General features: G+C 31.7%; 1 protein-coding gene across 5 annotated transcripts in view; it reads right to left on the reverse strand.

The window, feature by feature from the left end:
* The window catches only part of LOC126892329 (uncharacterized), an 86,568-nt gene that overhangs the window by 2,457 nt on the left and 62,295 nt on the right, over nucleotides 1-21,816 (reverse strand). For 4 of the 5 annotated variants that reach the window (XM_050661835.1, XM_050661834.1, XM_050661833.1 and 1 more), the window contains one exon: nucleotides 11,310-11,507. The exons of the other annotated variant lie outside the window; for it this stretch is intronic. In XM_050661835.1, the coding sequence (XP_050517792.1) occupies nucleotides 11,310-11,507 (198 nt within the window). The remainder of the gene's footprint in view (nucleotides 1-11,309; nucleotides 11,508-21,816) is intronic. 5 annotated transcript variants of the gene reach the window in all.

Below are 21,816 nucleotides of genomic sequence, written 5' to 3' on the forward strand. Positions count from 1 at the left end.
TTTTTTTATTGTTAAACAAAGCTATAAACACAGTGTTTCCCGTGCCAATGCATGCGTTTTAATGTACGTAATCTCGTTTGTAGAAATTGTCTGTATGGGCGCCTACTCGTTAGATTTTAAACGAGAAATGCATTGAAAACATCATTTAAGCACTATGTGTTTATAGCTTTGTTTAACAATAAAAAATTAATTATTAGCAATGAAAATAAGCAAAACCAATAGAATTTGACTTGAACTTTCAAATGCGGAAAGCAGAATTGCTATTTTATTTTTTAATCAAAAGTTATTCGGACTATAAAAAAGGCAGTTTTTTGATTTTTTGAAAGTTCAACCGCGTTTATGTCGAAAACTATGCATCCTACGAAAAAACTTGTAAAAACATTCTATGCTTAGAAATACCCAAATAATACAAAAAAATGTTTAGTTTTGCGAAATATCGCTGTTATGTAATTCCTCAAGCTATTTGTTTATAACAATCTTATTGACATCCGGATCAACTGTTACCCAAAGAATTCGTGTTCTACGGGTCAAAATGCATAAAAAAATTGGGTCATAAAAAAAAAGTCCTTCTGAATTAAGGAGGCCGTTGTACCCCCCCCCCCCCTGGCGACAGGACTAATGTAGTTTATCAGACCATCTGCTTACAATAAAAACATTGATAGAGAAGGCAAACACCAACTACCCTTGGTGTATTTCTTGCCTTTGTAGACTATGAAACGACAATCGACAAACTCGAGATGTGGTTCATAGAACAAGCTATTAATAGAAACAATTCGAGATATAGGCAATTATATAACATATTATATGCACGCCCAAGAGAGCAGCACCAACTCAAACAAAAATCAGAGTCGAAGGACTCGATATGGAATCTACGGAATACTTATACAGAAAAAGAATATCAGAAAATATTGCTCAGAATGAAATATTAGAAAACGATAACATCGAGGGAAGCTGGCAAGAATTCAAAGATAACATAATTAATGCAGCAACAGAATCACTTGAAGAGAGGAAAGTAACAAATACTAATATTTTAAAAAAGAAAAAAATGGTTTAGAGTGGAAGTGGAGATGCTTTTTTACAATACAGAACGAAAGGAGAGGGTAGTATATCGAATGAACTCATAAATTACTGAGACAAGATCTGACCAAACAACTATTAGAACTAGTCCAAAAAATAATAGAACCAAACATTCCTCCACAAGAATGGAGATCAAGCACCCTAATTGGCGAAGCAACGAAGCACTAAAAAGCCCAAAACTTAGGAATTTTGTGCAGTAAGATGAATCGTCATGCAATTTTTTGCAATCGGTTCGAGAAAGTGTCAGACAAGTTTGTGAACTAAATTGATCTCTGGCAAAAGATTTTGTGCATAAGAAAATGCATTTTCAAAGTTCCAAGAGATGGAAAATGAAAAATTTAAAATTCAGGAAATATGGACGGAAATAAGTTCAATTTTTATATTTGGGGGTTTTGGAAGTCAGTGAACACAAATTTCATGACGGCGATGGTCTCCGAAGTAGCTGGTGCCCAGGGTGGAGCTCGTCGCCTGGGACGATCGAATAAATAATTCGCAAAATGAAAATTGGATCGAAAAACTGAAAAATACGCGTTTAATGTTTTTCAAAAATCTATCGAATAGATAGATTACCCCCACTCCCGGGGGTAACTTTACCCCCTTTACCCCCATTTGTTATTACAGATTTGGATTGTTTACGCAAAAATAAGCAACCTTTATTCGAGAAATTTTTTCGAATTGTGGATAGATGGCGCTATAATCGGAAAAAAAATTATAGAAACGGTCTAATATCTCAAGAAATACACTTCCAAATAAAATACCAAAAAATACGTATTTAATATTTTTCAAGAACCTATCGAATAACATCAAACACGACTCTCCACTCCACCCCCTGGAGGTAGGGTGGGGAATAACTTTAAAATCTTAAGTAGGAATTCCCATGTTTTATTGCAGATTTGGATTCCTCATGAAAAAATAAGTAATGTTTATTCGAAACATTTTTTTAGAATTGTTAATAAATAGCGCTAATAAATAGTGTTTTTCCGTTTATAGTGCCATCTATCCATAATTCGAAAAAATGTCTCGAATAAAAGTTACTTATTTTTACGTAGGGAATCCAAATCAGCAATAAAAAATGGGGGCTCCTATTTAAGATTTTAAAGTTATCCCCCACCCCACCTCCAGGGGGTGGAGTGGAGGGTCGTGTTTTATGTTATTCGATAGGTTCTTGAAAAATATAAAAGAGGTATTTTTTGGTTTTTTATTTGGAAGTGTATTTCTATCCATAATTCGAAAAAATGTCTCGAATAAAAGTTACTTATTTTTACGTAGGGAATCCAAATCAACAATAAAAAATGGGGGCTCCTATTTAAGATTTTAAAGTTATCCCTCACCCCACCTCCAGGGGGTGGAGTGGAGGGTCGTGTTTAGTGTCATTCAATAGATTTTTGAAAGATATTGAACACGTATTTTTCAATTTTTCGATCCAATGTTCATTTCGTTCATTATTCGCTCGTCCCAGGCGACGAGTTCCACCCTGGGCACCAGGTACCTCGGAGACCGTCGCCGTCATAAAATTCGTGTTCAGTGACCTCCAAACCCCCAAGTATAAAAATTGAACTCATTTCCGTCAATATTTCCAGAGTCCTAAATTTTTTATTTTCCATCCCTTCGAGATGCACTTTAAAGATGCTTTTTCTCATGCACAAAATTTTTTGCCGGAGATCAATTTAGTTCACAAAATTGCCTGGCACTCTCTCGAATCGAATGCAAAAAGTTGCATGACTATTCATCTTACTGCAGAAAATTCCTAGCTTTAATGCTTCGTTGCCTCGTCTATAATACCTCTATTCAAAAAGAGAGACAAATCGGACCCAGGGAATTACAGAGGAATTAATGTACTAAATACAACATTAACACCAAAGTGATAACAAACAAACTGAATGAAATTATTACATTAGCAGAAAAACAACAAGGTTTTAGGTCGGGAAGATCATACACAGGCGCTATATTTGTAAGGCAAGTTTAAGAATAGTTATTTATGAAACAATTCGTGAAGTATGCTTTTTGCGAACGCACGCGATGTTTAGAGCACGAGCGACAGCGGGGCGAGTGCTATACATCGCGTAAGTTTGCAAAAAGTACTTCACACACACTTTCATACAATATTTTATCTACGATAAACAAATAAAAAAACTGTAACTCTTCGTCACTGGAATTCATTTCTATTCTACAATTTTTGGAACTTTGACATTTAAAAATTCTAACTTCTTTCAAACCACAAAACTGTCAAAACTTTTGTTGTAATTTATTGCTCATTATGGCATCACCAAGACAACGCGAAAAAAACAATGCGAAAAAGTAAATCCCATTTAAAATATGTATATTGTTACTTCACGACACTTTAAACCCTTCACGTACTGCTATCTATAATGACAGTTTTCACAAACTAAAAACTTATACATATGACATAGATTAGATAAAAATAATTAGAATACAACAAACCAGCATATTTATGTTTCGTGGACATTAGGAAAGCATTTGATAAGGTCAAATTAAAGGACACGTTATCCATTTATTATACGTAAGAGAGGTACCTCTAGGAATAATTAAAACTATCGAAAATATCTACCAGAACAATAAACTAAAAGTAAAAGTAGAAGAAGAACTAACTGACCCAATCGAAGCCGGCAATGGGATAAGGCAGGGGGATTCCCTGAGTCCTCTGTTGTTCAACCTGATAATGGATGAAATAATAAAAAAAGTAAGAACTAAAACTGATACCAGGGACAAAACAGGTTAAAATAAAGATGCAATACCTCTCAAAGTGAAGATGATTTACAACATATACATATACATATACCTCACCAATTTAACATCTTATTTTTTTTGTATTATTATTTTTTGTATTTATTTTATTAACTGATGCTTTAAATAGATTAGTTGTGGTTGTGGAGAACCATTTCGTCAGTTCCTTTAACCATGATAGTCTTCTTCTCCCTATACCTCGCTTTGCGAATACTTTGCTTTGAAGGATTACCTTCAGTAATATGTATTTAGGGCCGTTTCTATTATGTGTTCGAGATATTCTAACTTTCTCCTTTTAATGGTATACGTCACCTCTCTTTCTTTCCCCATTCTTCGTAATACGGTCTCGTTGGTTATCTTGTCCGTCCATGATATCCTTAGGATTCGCCTGTATAGCCACATCTCGAAGGCTTCAAGTTTTTTCTCCATTGCTTCAGTGAGTGTCCAGGATTCAACTCCGTAGTATAATATTGAGAAGATATAACATCGTAGGAGCCTTACTTTTACATCGTAGAACTACTGGAAAGGAGGGGTTACAACTACTGGAAGGTCTCTGAGGGGTATGGTGTTAAGCGTATAGAGCTCAAAGTTTATCCCAATGGGGGGGTTATAACCTCCAAAACCTCCCCTGGTTACGCCTATGATTGAATGCAGTACTAGCCTTCTCTATTCTACATTTTATTTCTTGTGAGTGATCCCATTGTTCGTTTACTATTGATCCAAGATAGGTTTACTGTTTTACTCGGTCCATTGAAGTACTCTTGATAAGCCGTTGGGCGTCTCTAATTTTATTTTTGCTGATGACAATAAATTTAGTTTTTGATATGTTTACTTGTAGTCCAAATCTTTCACTTACTTCATTTACTTTGTTTATTAGTTGCTGTAAACTGTTCAAACTGTCTGCAAAAATAACGGTGTGGTCTGCATAGCGGATGTTGTAGGTGTTCCATTTGGGAGTAGGTATTACATGTTCGCAATTTTCCAAGGCTTCACTAAATATTTCATCTGAATATAGGAATGTGAATATTAGAGGAGTGCAATTAGAACGAAAACATGCACTGTTTCGGAAAAATTCAAACAAGCTTATATTTTTCTAAAATTGTTTGTTAGCTTATATACAGGTTAAAGTAAAAAGTTCTACTCGTAGATTTGGCCGCTAACTGATTATTAATTGTTTAAACAATAACAATTGTTTTGTATAAATAATTTTAAAAATATCGTTAAATTGTTTCTATTTTGTTTTTGATTATGCTGAATCCGAATATGGCATTGCAATTTGAAAATTCTTATACAGAAGCTCTTATACAGTGTGTCTGCGTAGCTAGGAACCACATGGAAAACTTTTTTATTATCAATTTTACGAAAAAATGTTATTCTTAATAAAATGCTCTGGATAGTCAAAAATCTAAAACTGAACCATCAGATATCAAATTTTATCAATTTTATACGAGTTATGTCAAAAATATGAATTTCGTTAAAGAGTAAAGTACCTTTATATTCCAGAATATCAAAAAATGCTATTATGAAAAGTTGTTTGAAATTAGAAATTATGTCTAAATATACAATTATGTACATCATTCTAATAAAAAAAAGTCAATTTTTTCTCATATTACGGATACTCATCATCATTTTATTACAATTATGATAAGTAACTATTTTATTATCACTTTTACGAAAAAAAGTTATTTTTCATAAAATGCTCTCCATGGTATAAAATCTAAGATACAGCCATCAGATATCATTTTTTTTTAATTTTATACGAGGTATGTAAAAAATATGAATTTTTCTTAATAGTTAAGTGCTTTTATTATTCACAATATTTTAATTATAAGGATATAATTGAACAATAAAACAATTTTTTAATTCCAAACAACTTTTCTTAATAACAATTTTCGATATTGTGAAATGTAAAGGTACTTTACTCTTGAGTGAAATTCATATTTTTTGACATAACTCGTATAACATTAATTACATTTGATATTTGATGATTGCATCTTAGATTATATACGATGCAGAGTATTTTATAAAGAATACCTTTTTTCGTAAAACTGATAAGAAAAAAGTTAACAATAGGTTCCAAAGTTACGCAGACATACCTACGGTATAAGAGCTAAAAAATTTTTTTGCCGAACATTTATTATTGTTGAAGCTTATTATTAAATGTATTTTAGGTAATTTTTACAGAAAAAAGTTTTGATCACTTTGTATTACCATTTTTTTAGCTGGTAATTTGCGGATTTTGGTTTTTGTATTACATTTTTGTTATCTTTCTTAATTTTCTTAAAAAGAAATAGTTTATTTCATTTCTAAAGTAAAATCATTTAGTGCATTTTAAGGATTACATCCTAAGCTTAAAAAAGCCCTTATAAAACTGTAATAGATATGTTCAAACTTGAGTAATACCGTCTTAAAGTGGTGGTAATTCTATGAAACTACGAAGATTTCAAAAATTACATTTTTTGAGACGTCATATCATTTGAATTAAATTTTTGAGATTTTTTTTAACGAAACATTATTTAGTAAGATGGTTGAAAGGTAAGTTGTGCAAAATTGAGAGTTTTATCAGAAAAATTGTATTATTTACACATTTTTAAATCATTTTTAAACTAAATTCATGTAAGGCTCACTTTCCGCCCACACCGTACTTATGCCCATACATTTTATTTCTTTCTATTCTAACCATAAGCTAGGTTAATTATTCTTCTTTCATGTTCAATTTGAAAAAATTTCATTTGATCCATTAGTTAAAGAATTACATGAAAATAACTCAACCGTGCACTTCGCCGTATGTTAGTTTACAGTGCGCCAATGTTTGTGAGAAGGGTGACTTTAGCGTTATAAATAAAAAATTATAGAAGATACAGATTTAATTTTAGAAAATTCTTTATATAAGATTTTTTTGTAAAATTTTCTGAATTTTTCAATGGTCAAGTCAGTTTTTTCTAAAATTTATATTTTCGGAGTTATTTAAAAAAACATCTAATTTCGTAGTTCATTTGTTTAATAAAAAATGAAGCACCCACTTCTCGAGTAGAACTTTTTGATATGTTGTTTATTAAACATTTTTTTATCAAATTACAAAAAGTTCTATCTTGTTTGATTTTTTCCGAAGTGAAAATCTATATGCACTCCCCTAATATAAATGTAATATAACCGCCAGAAAATTTAACATGTTAATTTCTCCAAAAACGACAAAATACATTATTATAACAGCAAATCAACTAAGATGTAAGTCAGATAGTAGAATTAGTGATGGAGTTTAAATATCTAAGCATCACACTATCTAGCTACGGAAGGCTCGAAACAGAAGTGGAAGATCATGTGAATAGAGCAAACAGATGGAATAACAACTTACGGGAGCACGTACTTAAAAACGCAGACGGAAAAATTTGTGATCACGAACAACAGTGCAAAGAATGGGAAAGATACATCACTGACCTTTTTGACGATGTTTCTCGAGAAAATGCTCCACATACTACCTGTGGCAACCAGTTAGACAAAGGTCCCAGTATACTGAACTCTGAAGTCAGAAAAGCAATACAGCAAGCCAAAAATAATAAAGCACCCGGACCAGATCAAATCCCTGCTGAGCTACTGAAACTTTTGGATGAGGAAAACATTACCTACTTAACCACTTTCTTTAATAAAATTTACAACGAAGGAAAAATACCAGATATTGGTTGGAGTCATTGTTTAAAACATTACCAAAGAAAATCAGGCCCACCAAATGTAGCGATTTTAGACTTATCAGTTTGATGAGTCACGCACTTAAGATATTTTTACGAATTATGCAAAACAGAGTATTCCTTCTGTGTGAAAGTAGAATGGGTAATAAGCAATTTGGATTTAGAGATGGTCTAGGAACTAGAGAGGCACTATTTTGTATACGCGTTCTTTTACAAAAAAGCTGTGAATTCCGAAAGAACGTTTATGTTTGTTTCATCGACTTCGAGAAGGCATTCGACAGAGTACAACATGATATACTTTTCAATTGCCTACAGGCAACAGGACTTGACCACTACGATATAAGACTGCTAAAATACTTATATTACAATCAAGTAGCATCCATCCAAGTTGGATATAGTCGCACTAAAAAACTAACCATCAAACGTGGAGTGCGACAGGGTTGTGTTTTGTCACCCAGTCTCTTTAATCTGTACTCTGAAGACATCTTTAGGGAGGCTTTGGACGACAGACAAGAGGGAGTAAGACTGGGCGGAAAAGTAATCAACAATATCAGATACGCTAACGACACAGCCATTCTTGCAGAAAATTTAGAAGATCTCCAGACATTAGTAAATCTAGTCAGTGAAGCAAGTTATCGGAGAGGCCTAAAGATTAATATTTCAAAGACAAAGTGGATGGCAGTTGGAAGGATAAATATAGATCAAGGCGTGGTTTCTCTTGATGAAGAGGAGATAGAACGGGTAAACCATTTTAAATACATTGGAAGTTGGTTAATTGTAAATTGCGATTGTGATGAAGAGATAATATAGGTCTGGATCCCGCGTATGAAAAAAAAGTTGATTAATAGCAAGCTGAAAATTTGTCAATAGCTTAAGGGTGTCTAGTCGGATAAACTTTGATATATGGGAACACTGGAACAGGGGCAGTTTTAATTTTGGAACAGGTTAAAAATTTGGAACGGTCAGACCACGAAAACGGCACATTTATTTTTTCCGACAGAATAGACTTGAACTCTCCGAACAGAGATTAAACTCTCATGCAAAAATCAGACTGCTATTTATCAACAAATGGGCGTTTTAATGAGTGGAACATGTAGAATATGTCAAATGACAGCAATTATGACAGGTGATAAATAGCAGTCCGATTTTTGCATGGAGTTTAATCTCTGTTCGGAGAGTTTAATTCTATTCTGTCGGACAAAATAAATCTGCCCTTTTCGTGGTCTGACCGTTCCAAATTTTTAACATGTTCCACAATTAAAACTGCCCCTGTTCCAGTGTTCCCATATATCAAAGTTTATCCGAATAGACACCCTTAAGCTATTAACAAATTTTCAGCTTGCTATTAATCAACTTTTTTTTCATACGCGGGATCCAGACCTAATAACCAGGAATGAAATATCACGTAAGGCTTTTATGACCTGGAAACCAGTTTTATGTAACCGAAGCCTGTCGATGAAGATTCGCAAGAAGATCCTAAAATGTTACGTGCGGTCTATATTATTGTATGGTTGTGAGACATGGACGTTAAAAACCGCAATGATAAATATATTAGAAACATTCGAATTGTGGTGCTATCGACGAATCCTAAAGATATCGTGGGTTTCGCACACTTCCAATGCAAATGTTCTCCATATGATGAATTCAAAACGCCTGCTCATAAACTAAATCTAGTCCATTCTTTCACGGTTTTTGCTCTAAATATTAAAGAACCGCTTGGATTGACATGAAATTTGGCATGCGTATAGCTTACATGTCAAAGAAAAAAAGTGATATTGTGCCGATGTGTGCTTTTGCCCTGGGGGTGAAAAAATATATGTCCAAAATAAGTCCGGAAATTTGTAAACTAACTAATTTTAAGTAACTTTTGTTCTATAGAGCTTTTTCTCCAAGTCAACATTTTCTAGTTATTTGCGAGTGAATATGTTCATTTTTCAACAAAATAACCACATTTTTAGACGGTTTTTCGCAAATAACTCAAAAAGTAAGTATTTTGTCGAAAAAAACGTTCTTAACAAAAATATAGCCTATAAAAAAGTAAAAAAATGGTGTACGCGTTAGGTCTCTGGATCTCGTAGAACTAGAGTTATAGCCAATCAAAAATAGATTCATATTCACCAAATTTCGAATAAAATATTTCGACGTGAAATATCCAAAAAATTAAGCACTTTTTGGGGAAAACCCATTATAACTTTTTTAAAGTGTTTAAAAAAGCTTTATTTCTGTTTTCACAAAAAGTTTCTAGCATTAAATTTAAGCAAGTTACGCTCAAAATAAAGTTGGTCCCTTTTGTTTTTGCAAAAAAAAATTGGGAAGACCAACCCCTAATTAGCAACTTAAATGAAATTAATCGTTACCGCTCCACAAATTATTTTACTTATGTTATGTTTATACGATCTGTAAGTTTCATCGATTCAAAGTGCTTATTTTTGAAAAAATTTGGTTTCAAAATAAAATTTTTAAAAATATGCTTTTTTTCAAAATAACTTAAAAATTGTTAGAGATACCAAAAATCTCGAAAATCAAAGAAAGTCAGATTTACTTTTCTGAATATCATGTATTTTTTGTTTTTCTGTTAGACAAAAATTAATTAAAATTTGGTGTTTCTAAATTTGCATACATTCGTGATCAGTGACTCGTTCAACCCCTTTTAACTACAGCCCTTTCAATAGTAAGGACTTTGAACCGATGAAACTTACAGATCATATAAACAATATATACACGAGTCAAAAAACTTGTGAAGTCGTAACGATTAAGTTCATTTAAGATACTAATTAGGGGGTGATTTTCTCGATTTTTTTTACCAAAACTAAAAGGGACTAACTTTATTTTGAGCGTAACTTGTTTAATTTTGATGCTAGAAATTTTTTTTATAAAACAAAAATGAAGCTTTTTTAAACACTTTAAGTTGTAATGAGTTTTTCCCGAAATGTGCTTCATTTTTGGTTATTTCACGTTAAAGTATTCCATTTGGAATTTGACGAATATGAACCTATTTTTCATTAGCTATAACTCTGCTCCTACTAGGTGTAGGGACGTGATGTATACGTATACACCATTTTTTAAAAATTTTTACAGGCTATCTTTTTGCTAAGAATGTTTTTTCGACAAAATACTTACTATTTGAGTTATTTGCGAAAAACCGTCTAAAATCGTGGTTATTTTGTTGAAAAAATGAACATATTCACTGCCAAATAACTCGAAAAGTATTGACTTAGTGAAAAAACTCTATAGAACAAAAGTTACTTAAAATTAGCCAGTTTATCCATTTCCTGACTTTCTTTGGACGAATATTTTTTCACCCCCAAGGAGGGGTGAAAACAACCCCCAGGGCAAAAGCACATATCGGCACAATATCACTTTTTTTCTTTGACTTGTTAGCTATGTGTATGCCAAATTTCATGTCAATCCAAGCTGTTCTTTAAAATTTAGAGGTTTTGCAATATTTTACCGTTAAAGAACGGACTAATCATAAAAAGGAGAAAAACAGAATACTTCGACCATATAATTAGAGGGTCTAAATACCATCTACTTCGCCCTATAACACAAGTAAAAGTGGAGAGAAAGAGATGGATTGGTCGAAAGAAACTTTCATGGTTGCTTAATATTAGACAATGGTGTGGTTCCACGGTAGAAGAATTATTTCGCGCAGCAGCCGATAGAGAGAGGTTTCAGGAACTTGTAAACATGATAACGGCCAACGTCTGAATACGGACACGGCACCTAAAGAAGAAGAAGGAGGCACATTGAAAAAACAGAGTCATTCTACACAAAAAGAGGAAGGAGAAGTAGTATACTAACCCATTTTAAAAGCAAAGGGAAGATTTTCTCCCGCTTGCCGTACTCCTGGCCGCATGTTAATGTTCATTTTATTCTTTTCGTTTGCACATATGCAGCTTCCTGAATAGTCACTTGTTGGCTCGATTTTACCTTTGTCTTTGTGAACTCTGATTGTAAGCGAATTTCCTCCCATTGAGGCGCCGATTTCTTGATAATTTCCTAAACAAACATAGTATGAAAAAATATTTTATGAGTAGGTATAAAGTTGTGGCAAGCATTATGGCAAGCTCTGCTGAACAACTTCAATTACTACTAAACAGACAATTTCTGTGAAGAATATGGGATAAAAATGAATATAAAAAAGACCAAATACATGATAATACCTAAGAGAACAAACATACAAACAAACATATACAGGGTGTCTGCGTAACTTGGAACCATATGGGAAACTTTTTTAATATTAATTTTACGAAAAAAAGTCATTCTTTATAAAGTACTCTGCATAGTCTAAAACCTAAGATGCAATCATCAGATATCAAATTTTGTCAACAGTATACGAGGTATGTCAAAAAATATTAATTTCGCTCAAGTGCCTTTACATTCACCTACCTTTATATTTCAAAATATCAAAAAATTTTATTATGAAAAGTTATTTGTAATTAAAAACCGTATTCAAATATGCAATAACAGCCTTCTACGTGAAAAGAAAAATTTCTGAGATTTTCCTAAATTACTAATTCCGAACATAATTTTTATTTATTAGACCTGTAACAACTCTTTTATTAATAATTTTAGGAAAAAACTTATTCTTCATAAAAATCTGTGCATGGTCTAAACCTAAAGATAAAACCATCACTTTTCCAAGTTTGTTAATTTTATACGAGGTGTGTCGAATAATATGAATTTAGAAAGAATATAGAAAGCATTATTTCTAAATTCATATTATTTGACACACCTCGTATAAAATTAATAAACTTGGATAATTGATGGTTGCATCTTGAGGTTTAGCTATGCACAGATTTTTATGAAGAATAACTTTTTTTCCTAAAATTATTAATAAAAGAGTTATTACAGGTCTAATAAATAAAAATTATGTTCGGAATTAGTAATTTAGGAAAATCTCAGAATTTTTTTTTCACGTAGAAGGTAGTTATTGCATATTTGAATATGGTTTTTAATTACAAATAACTTTTCATAATAAATTTTTTTAATATTTTGAAATGTAAAGGTAGTTTGCTCTTGAGCGAAATTAATATTTTTTGACATACCTCGTATACTGTTGACAAAATTTGATATCTGATGATTGCATCTTAGGTTTTAGACTATGCAGAGCACTTTATAAAGAATGACTTTTTTTCGTAAAATTGATATTAAAAAAGTTTCCCATATGGTTCCAAGTTACGCAGACACCCTGTATTTGGGAAATGTACCTATAGAAAGGGTTTTTTTTTTGAAAAATGGCTTTGGCAGAGCCAATTAGCCAGACTTGTTTCTGATTGATTGCAGATTCATAGTCATAAATTTCTTATAACATAAGTACATTCTACAATTTTATTTTTATAGATTATATATTGGTACATTGTGTAGCTTTTTTTTATTTTGTTTTTTTTTTAATTATTTTACTGTGTTTTTTTTAAATATATATTTTAATTTGTGCGAAACACTTTTTTTTACTTCTTTTTTTTCTATTCTTTTTTATTTTTGTTCCTTTTTTTTTTCTTTTTTTTTTGTTTATTATTTTTTTTGTTATTATTTTATTTTGTGTTTTTTTTAATATTATTTTTTTTAAAATTTTTTCAAACCACATTAACAAATTATTCCTATTTATTACATATTACGTTTACAACTTGTATTTACATAATTTAACATGTTTATAAATGAGATGAAGAATTTCCATATCATTTGTAAATATTAAAGTATTTAGGTTTATTGGGAAAAAACATTATAAATCTTTTAATTCCTTATAAAGGTCGTTTATGTTATTTATGTTTAAATGACATTCTAATATGACATGTGTTAGATCTCCGATTTTGCCACAAGTACAATTGGGAGTATCTGCCAAGCCGATTCTATGCATGTAAGATGGCGTAAGAGCATGATTGGCTCTCAACCGATTAATGGTCTTTATAAAATGTCTGTTATATTCTGTGTGAAACCATCTTTTTGAGAATATCCTAGGGTTACAATGAGCAAAATTTGAGCCAGTATTACATTCTCTGTAATGCAATTGCGAATTATTTTTAAGTTTTTGTCTGCTAAAAGTATCAATATCTGAAGCTGGAATTAAATTTTTGTTTATTTTTTCTCCGATCACATAAGCTGATTTAGCAAAATTGTCAACTATTTAATTGCCTTTTATTCCCGAATGACCCTTAATCCAAGCAATTGTTACATTTACTCCTAATTGTATAATTTCAAACAGAGTTTTAAGAATATTCAATTCAATGTAGTTTATGTGTTTGACTAGAAAATATACTATATACTATATACTATAGAAAGTATATATAATATATACTATAGAAAGGGTTGATAAATACAAATAGTGGAGTCACTGAAGGTGGATATGAGCTATTACCTCCGATTTCGTTCAACCTCCATCGATTTGCATGAAAATTGGTGAGTGGTTAGAGGATATCTCAAGAAACAAAGGTGACATGGTGCCAACTTGCGCTTTTACCCTGGGAGTGGATGGCACCCCTCTTTGGGGTGAAAACAATTTTATTAAAAATAAATCCATAATTAGATAGGGGGACAAATTCTAAGCAAAATTTGTTATATAAAGTTATTAAAATAAATCAAAACTTTTTGAGTTATTAAAGATCAAAAATTTTAATTTTTCATAAGAAAAATGCATGTTTTTAACCGATTTTTCATAGATAACTCAAAAAATATAAGTTTTTACAAAAAAGTTATTATTACCAAAATTGAACCTAATAAAAAATTAAATAAACACCGTACTAAAAAAACCTTTTAATATTAACTAAAAGAGTTATAGGTAATTGAATGCATATTTTTTTCGGCGAGTACCCAAATCTAAGTATTCAAGCTTAAATTACGGGAAAATGATGCATTTTATAACATAAACTTAATAAACATTTGCGAAAGTACTTAGAAATATCTATCAAATGAGATACCGAACAAGTTAATAGCATTAAAATTTATGCTTAAAAACTTTTTCAAACTTTATCTTTTAAAAAATTTTCAAAAAAATGTTATCGGTTTTTGTAATAACTCCGTTAGTTTTTAAGATATCAGGTTCACCTAAAAACGGTTTGAAATATAATTCCAAAGGCTATTAAAGCGCGTTGAATTTAATCTTCCAAACCCCTTCCTTTTTTAAAAATCAAAGATTAAATGGCCACGGTTACATGGTTCTCGCAGCAAAATTTAAGCTTTAAACGTTTCTATCTCGGTTATTTTTCACCCTACAGAAATGGTAAAAAGGTATAATATTTTATATAGAAAAAACTAAAATTTGGTTATTTACCATTTTTTACGTATATTGGATTTTGATTGGATACGAAATTTTTATAAGGATTACTATAAATTTTAATTTTTGTGGAAATGGCGTATATTTTATTTTTCACTTTTTCCTAAAAAAATTGAAAGGGTTCTCTTATTTTCATCATAACTTGCTTAATTTTAATGCTATTAACTTCTTCTGGAGCTCATTTGATACGTATTCTGAAGTACTTTGATAAGTGTTCAACAGGTATATTTAATAAAATGCATGGTTTTCCCGTTATTTAAGCACGTACGTAGTACGTGTACATAGATTTGAGTACTCATAGAAAAAAATATACATTCAATTACCTATAACTCACTTTGAATTAACATTAATTTAGTACTTTGAGTGAATAGTGTATTCAATATTGTCTTCAATTTTGGTAAGAATAACTTTTTTTTATAAAAGCTAATAGTTTTTGAGTTATACGTGAAAAACTGCTTTAAAACAAGCATTTTTTTACGAAAAAATAAAATCTTTGATCTTTAATAACTCAAAAAGTATTGATTTATGTTAATAACCTAATATAACAAATTTTGCTTAGAATTTTTCCCTCTATCGATTTATAGTATTATTTTAAAAAAAATAATTTTCACCCCAGAAAAGGGGTGGCATCCGCCTTCACGGTAAAAGCACAAGTTGGCATCATGTCACCTTTGTTCCTTGAGGTATCCTCTAACTGCTCACCAATTTTCATGAAAATCGATGGAGGTTCAACGAAATCGGAGGTGAAAACCTTCAGTGACTGCACTAAAATACCTAGGAACCTGGATTTCAAACAATAATGATCAAACAACAGAAATAAGGACCTGGATAGAAATAGCAAGCAATGCGTTTGGTAAAAATGAAAACAATTCTTTGCAACAAAGACCTTACATTAGAACTGACAGTAAGAGCTTTGAGATGCTACGTGTTCTCAATACTGCAATATTAACTTGAAATCTGGATATTGAAGCAAGACCACATGAATAAGCTACAGTCATTTGTAATGTGGTGTTACAGAAGGATACTAAGAACTTAGAATAGTATGGACACAGAAGAAAACGAAGACACAGTATTGCGAGAAAATGGCATAGAATGCGAAATAATAAACAGGGCCGGCGATAACGGGCCTGCAAGGGATGCACTGCAGGCGGGCGCAACTGTTTGGGAGGCGCCAAAATGAGCTTTTTTCTGCTGGCATCATATAATATACTAAAATAGAAAAATTAATTTTTTAAATATGTTTTAAGTTCCAGATATCACTAACCTGTGTTTGTTATTTTTGCACCTCACACACGTAAATATACAAACGTATACAACGCATATAAGTAATTGTATTCCTACGGTGTCGTAATAAAATTTATTGGTGAAGATATAATGTTTTTAAAAACCAAACATCTTTGCGCTTGGGTATTGGGTTTATTTTCTTCAAAATTCTTTCTTCAATTTTCTTCAAGTTGTTTGTAATCTTTGTGTCAGCAGTTAAAGGAGAGAACATTAATGATTTGTGGTAAAATAAACATGGTTCTGAATTTCTGAAACTGTTTCTGTCCCCTGTGACCTATCTAATGTAAGTAGTGTGTAGTTAAATAAAAATGGATTCAAAAAAAGTTATCCGGGGTACAAAATCGAAAAAGAAGAGCCGAAAAAGAAGAAATGGAAAACAAAATCTAGTTTAGACTTAATAGTTTAGCATTAATTTGAATAGAAAATTAGTTGAGTCACTGAAGGTTTTCACCTCCGAGTTCGTTGAACCTCGATCGATTTTCATTGAAATTGATCTTGCACTTGCACTTTTACCCTGGGGGTGGATGCCACCCCTTTTCGGGGATAAAAATTATTTTATTAGAAATAGCCACATAAATCGATAGAGGGATAAATTCTAAGTAAAATTTGTCATATAGATTTATTAAAATAAATCAATATTTATTGTGTTATTTAAGATTTTAATTTTTCGTGAAAAAGTTGCATGTTTTAAAGCGGTTTTTCATAAATAACTCAAAAGTTTTTACAAAATAAGTATCATTACCCATTCCCAAATTGAGGGTAATAAAAAATCGAAAAAATTCCTTACTTGAAAATTTAAGTGTTCAAATTTAAATAACGGAAAACGATACATTTTATAAAATATACTTACAGAAATACCTATGAAATGAGCTTCAGAAGAAGTTGATAGCTTCAGATGAATTAATAATAAAAGGATTTTCAAGTAAGAAATTAATTTCTTTTATTATCTTGAATTTTGGTAAAGATTTATAGCTTTTGAGTTATTTATGAAAAACCGCTTAAAAAGTATTGATTTATTTTAATAGCTATATAGCCAAATTTTGATTAGAGTTTGTCTCTATATCGATTTCTGGCGTTATTTTTAATAAAACAATTTTAATCTCAGAGAAGGGGTGGCATTCATCCCCGGCGTAAAATCGTAAGTTGACACCATGCCACTTTTGTTTCTTTACGTATCCTCTAACCACTCACCAATTTTCATGAAATTTTATGAAGGGTCACCGAAATCGGAGGTATTAAATAATTAATTAATAAATAAATTATTGATTTTTACGTTCATTCGCTGTTGTCACTGTAGTAAATGGTGTTTGGTAATAAATTAGATATTAATCTTATTGATAATTTTGTAAACATCGAAACAAGGAGAATATATTTACCTATTTACATCTCATTTAAATTTTGTACCATTTCCAAAAACTGAAATACCTAAATCTAATTAAATTAAAAAAAAAACGAAGGGCGCCTGTGCTAGTTTTGAAGGCGGGCGCCTTATACCCTAGCGCCGACACTGATAATAAACACAATAAAAATAAGAAAGTTACAATATCTGGGACACGTAATGAGGGGACAGCGATATGAACTGCTAAGATGCACAATTAAAACTTCCCCTGTTCCACTTGTTTCGCATTATAAGAATTTTGACCGTGCGATGGTTAAAATCTACATAGTGACTCGAGCAATCATATGGAATCTTTTTCCCTTCACCGCTTGAAACATTCGATGAAGGGAGAAAGATTCCATATGATTGCTCTTGCTCGAGCGACTATGTAAATTTCAACCATCGTACGTTCAAAATTCGGACATCTTGGATATTAGTGCACCCTATGTAACGCACAGCTGAATCTTATGTTTGTGCGTCACAGTGTTGCCATGCTGTTTTCTATATTTTTTTCATAATTTCAATCAATGTTAAATGTACCTACAAGAATAATAGAATAAGAACGTTTACTTCTCCGTCATTATACTAGGTAGAATGACAAATGAGGTGTCAAATGAAAGCTTATAATCCAAGGATATTACTAAAGGTGAGAAATTAGACCTAGGTTGTCTGTCCGTCTGTCTGTCTGACCGCGAATATAACTCATCGGTCACTATACCAGGTAGAATGACAAATGAGGTGTCAAATGAAAACTTATAATCCAAGGATAGTACTAAAGGTGAGAAATTAGACCTAGGTTATCTGTCCATCTGTCTGTATGACCGCGAATATAACTCCTCCGTCACTATTGGGACCGTGCAAGTTCGGCAAAGCGACCTCTATTTCTACGCTATGTACTTTTATTCGCACTTTTAATTATATTGGCCAATTATATTAGTCCTGGTTGCTGGATAATTGTCAAGGCCATAGTCCAAAAAAATATTAAGAAGAAAAAATAAGATGCAGGTTATGTTATGCAAACGTAAACAATTGTATGTAGTAAATAAAATTAGTTATTAAAATGCAGCACTGCAAGCAAAATACAATTAATTAAATTTACCTTTATATAATAATTGCATATAATATCAATATTGTGGAGCAATATATAATTTTACTGCTTCAATGACGGAAGGTATGAAATATACGTCAATTTGACAATTTCAATTGACAATATGAATTATTTAAGATAGTTGCAATATTTCTCCGCGACTCGCGCACGGTCGTTTCTCGTTTCCCTTCCAAGTACTTGCACACCGCGAATACCAGGTAGAATGACAAATGAGGTGTCAAATGAAAGCTTATAATCCAAGGATGGTATTAAAGGTGAGAAATTTGACATAGGTTGTCTGTCCACCTGTCCGTCCAACCGCGAATATAACTCCTCACTATATCAGGTAAAATGACAAATGTGGTGTCAAACGAAAGCTTATAATGGTAGGGGAGCCCAAGCGGGGATTTTTGCAGTTACTCGAGCGCGTCAGATTAGCATATGGGGAGAAACCTGGTACCCTGCAGATGTATGTCTACCATATATTGGCTCTTAACACAGGGGAGTTCGTTAAGGGGGGCCTGAAAAAAAATCTATCCTTAAAAAAACTCGAAATTGTCAGATTAAGATAAGGTAAGTTAAGTTCATGCAAAAGAGTGTATATTTCAAAAATCTGAGCCGGGCGTAAGGAAATGGGTGAGTCCCAAAGTTTCACAAGAAAAAAGCGAATATTTTGCGAAATGAACATCAGATTGAAAAACTGTAAAATACACTTATTTAATATTTTTGAAAAATCTATCGAATGGCACCAAACACGACCCCCATGGATGTGGGGTGGGGGGTTACTTTAAAATCTTAAATAGGAGCCCTCATTTTTTATTGCAGATTTGAATTCTTTACGTAAAAATAAGTAACTTTTATACGAAACATTTTTTCGAATTATGGATAGATGGTGTTATAATCGGAAAAACGATTGTTGGAAATGGAAAATTAAATTAAAAAATGGCAAGCGCCCACTAAAATGGAAAATTTTACTTAACTTTTTTTGGTTTTAGGACCTATTCTTCATAACCCAATAGGTCCCCAAAGCGCTCGAGTGACTGCACATTTAGCATACTTTGCTCCCAAATCCTTTCATAATCCAAGGATGGTACTAAAGGTGAGGAATTTTATAATCTTTTATTTGACACCTCATTTGTTGTTATATACGCGGTCAGACAGACAGACGGACAGACAGCCTACGTTAAATTTCTCACCTTTAGTACCATCCTTGGATTATAAGCTTTTATTTGACACCTCATTTGTCATTCTACCTGCTATAGTGACAGAGGAGTTATATTCGCGGTCGGACGGACAAGATGGACGGACGGACAGACGGACGTGGATAATTCAATGTTTTCAAATTTTTTCAAAATTGGTGAAAACAACAACATAATAAACTTTACTTAATTGATGTTTCAAAACTACTTACTTTTAACACATTACACAATATTACAAGGTTCCTATTCCTAACAAGTTAAACTTCACAAAAACCTATCTATACATAACATATTAGAATATACTTAAAATACACAAATGATACATTTCACACACAAATATAATATCACAAAAAATTATAACGTGATAGTGTGAAAAAATAGAGGATACGACAACGGTGTTACAAGTGATGGTCGGATCCAATGCCAAAATCTACACAGACATATTAGGGTCGGGTGCACTAATAGCCAAGATGTCCCAAAATTCTTATAGTGTGTTTCGAGCGCCAGTGTTCCCCTTCATTAAACTTTGTCCGACTAGACACCGTTAAGCTGTTAACAAATTTTCAGCTTGCTATTAATAAACTTTTTTGGGTACGCGGGATCCATGCCTACAATGTTTTCATTGTCAGCAAAGGGTCTAGTGTGCTAAATTCTTTGCGGAAGCCAGCCTGTTCAACCTGTTGGTAATTATCCATTTTGTAATTCAACCGATTGTTAATGATTCTCATAAATAGTTTGCATATTTGACTGAGCAACGATATATTTCTATATTTCTTTAGGTCACATTTGTCCCCTTTCTTGTGTAAGAGTACTAGGGTCAATCAGGATAATTGTAAACAGAGGCGATTGGAAACAGTACTCCCTACGGCTAGAAATGAAATATGTTATTCATTTGTTTACATAGTAAGTGAATGTCCATTCTGTGCAATTTAAATTTGATTGTTTTTAAACACATAAATCGATTTAGAACAGTGCCAATATTTTACAAATTTTATCTCTCTGTATTAAGTAGGTAGGTACCTATATACTCTGGGCTAATTAACAAAATACAAGGAAAAGTTATTTACCAGCAATTTTATTGCCGGAATAGAATCTTATGATTGTATATATTAATAATATAGGTATGCAAAGTCCGCAGATAGTGTGCTACTTTTTTTATAAACAAAATGGCGCCCGAAAATCGTGTTTTCTTTAATTTTTGATCTATAACTGCAAAGATTTTAACTTTACACTAAAAACACCCAAATAAAAATTTACCGTAATTAAATTCTGCATAGAAACGTGTTTTTCCCGATTTACTTCGACGAAAATTTTCCCCGGAAAATGCGGGTTTTTCCAACAAAATCTTTAATTTTCAACTAAAATTTTAGATAAGTAATTGTTTATTAATAATTAAATAACTTGGTAATATAAAAGCTCTTTTTGTATAGATTATAATTCCAGAAGCCGATGGAAATTGATTAAACAGTTAAGCAACAATAAAATTGTTGATTAAAAATTTACGGTCGCTATAATAACCATAATAATTATGATACCTAAGAATAACTATGATTTTTGTATAAAAATACACTATACCTATCAAATGTACTTTACATAATTGAAATTGGATTATTTATGTGGCCTCAGAAATATTTTAAAATTATAAACAATTTTTTGTCTTATAAACAAATAGAATATCTCGGGAAATATTAAATTAAATTAAATCATGAAAACGGTATTGGAGAAAAAGCAGCAGGACGCTTCTTCTAAAAGAAAAAAACGTTTAATTGTGATTAGTGGTTCCTGAGATACAACCGGTCAAAGTTGACCGGCATTTACGGCAAAGATATAAACAATAGGATCATAATTTTCGAACCATCACCTTTTTATTTTTGTTTTTTTTCCACACCAATTTTTATATCTTTAAAATACTCATATTATTATAATAAAAACTATCGATATTACGAGTGAAAATTGCCAAAACTAGCAAAATTCCAATGCATTTTTTTATTGTATACCGATTTTAAACTTTGAGATTATATTTTCTTCAACCTAATTTTTGATTGGAATTTTGCTATTTTTGGCAATTTTCACTCGTACTATCGATAGTT

This window comes from Diabrotica virgifera, chromosome 9 (genome assembly GCF_917563875.1).
Source record: "Diabrotica virgifera virgifera chromosome 9, PGI_DIABVI_V3a".
Taxonomy (NCBI): domain Eukaryota; kingdom Metazoa; phylum Arthropoda; class Insecta; order Coleoptera; family Chrysomelidae; genus Diabrotica; species Diabrotica virgifera.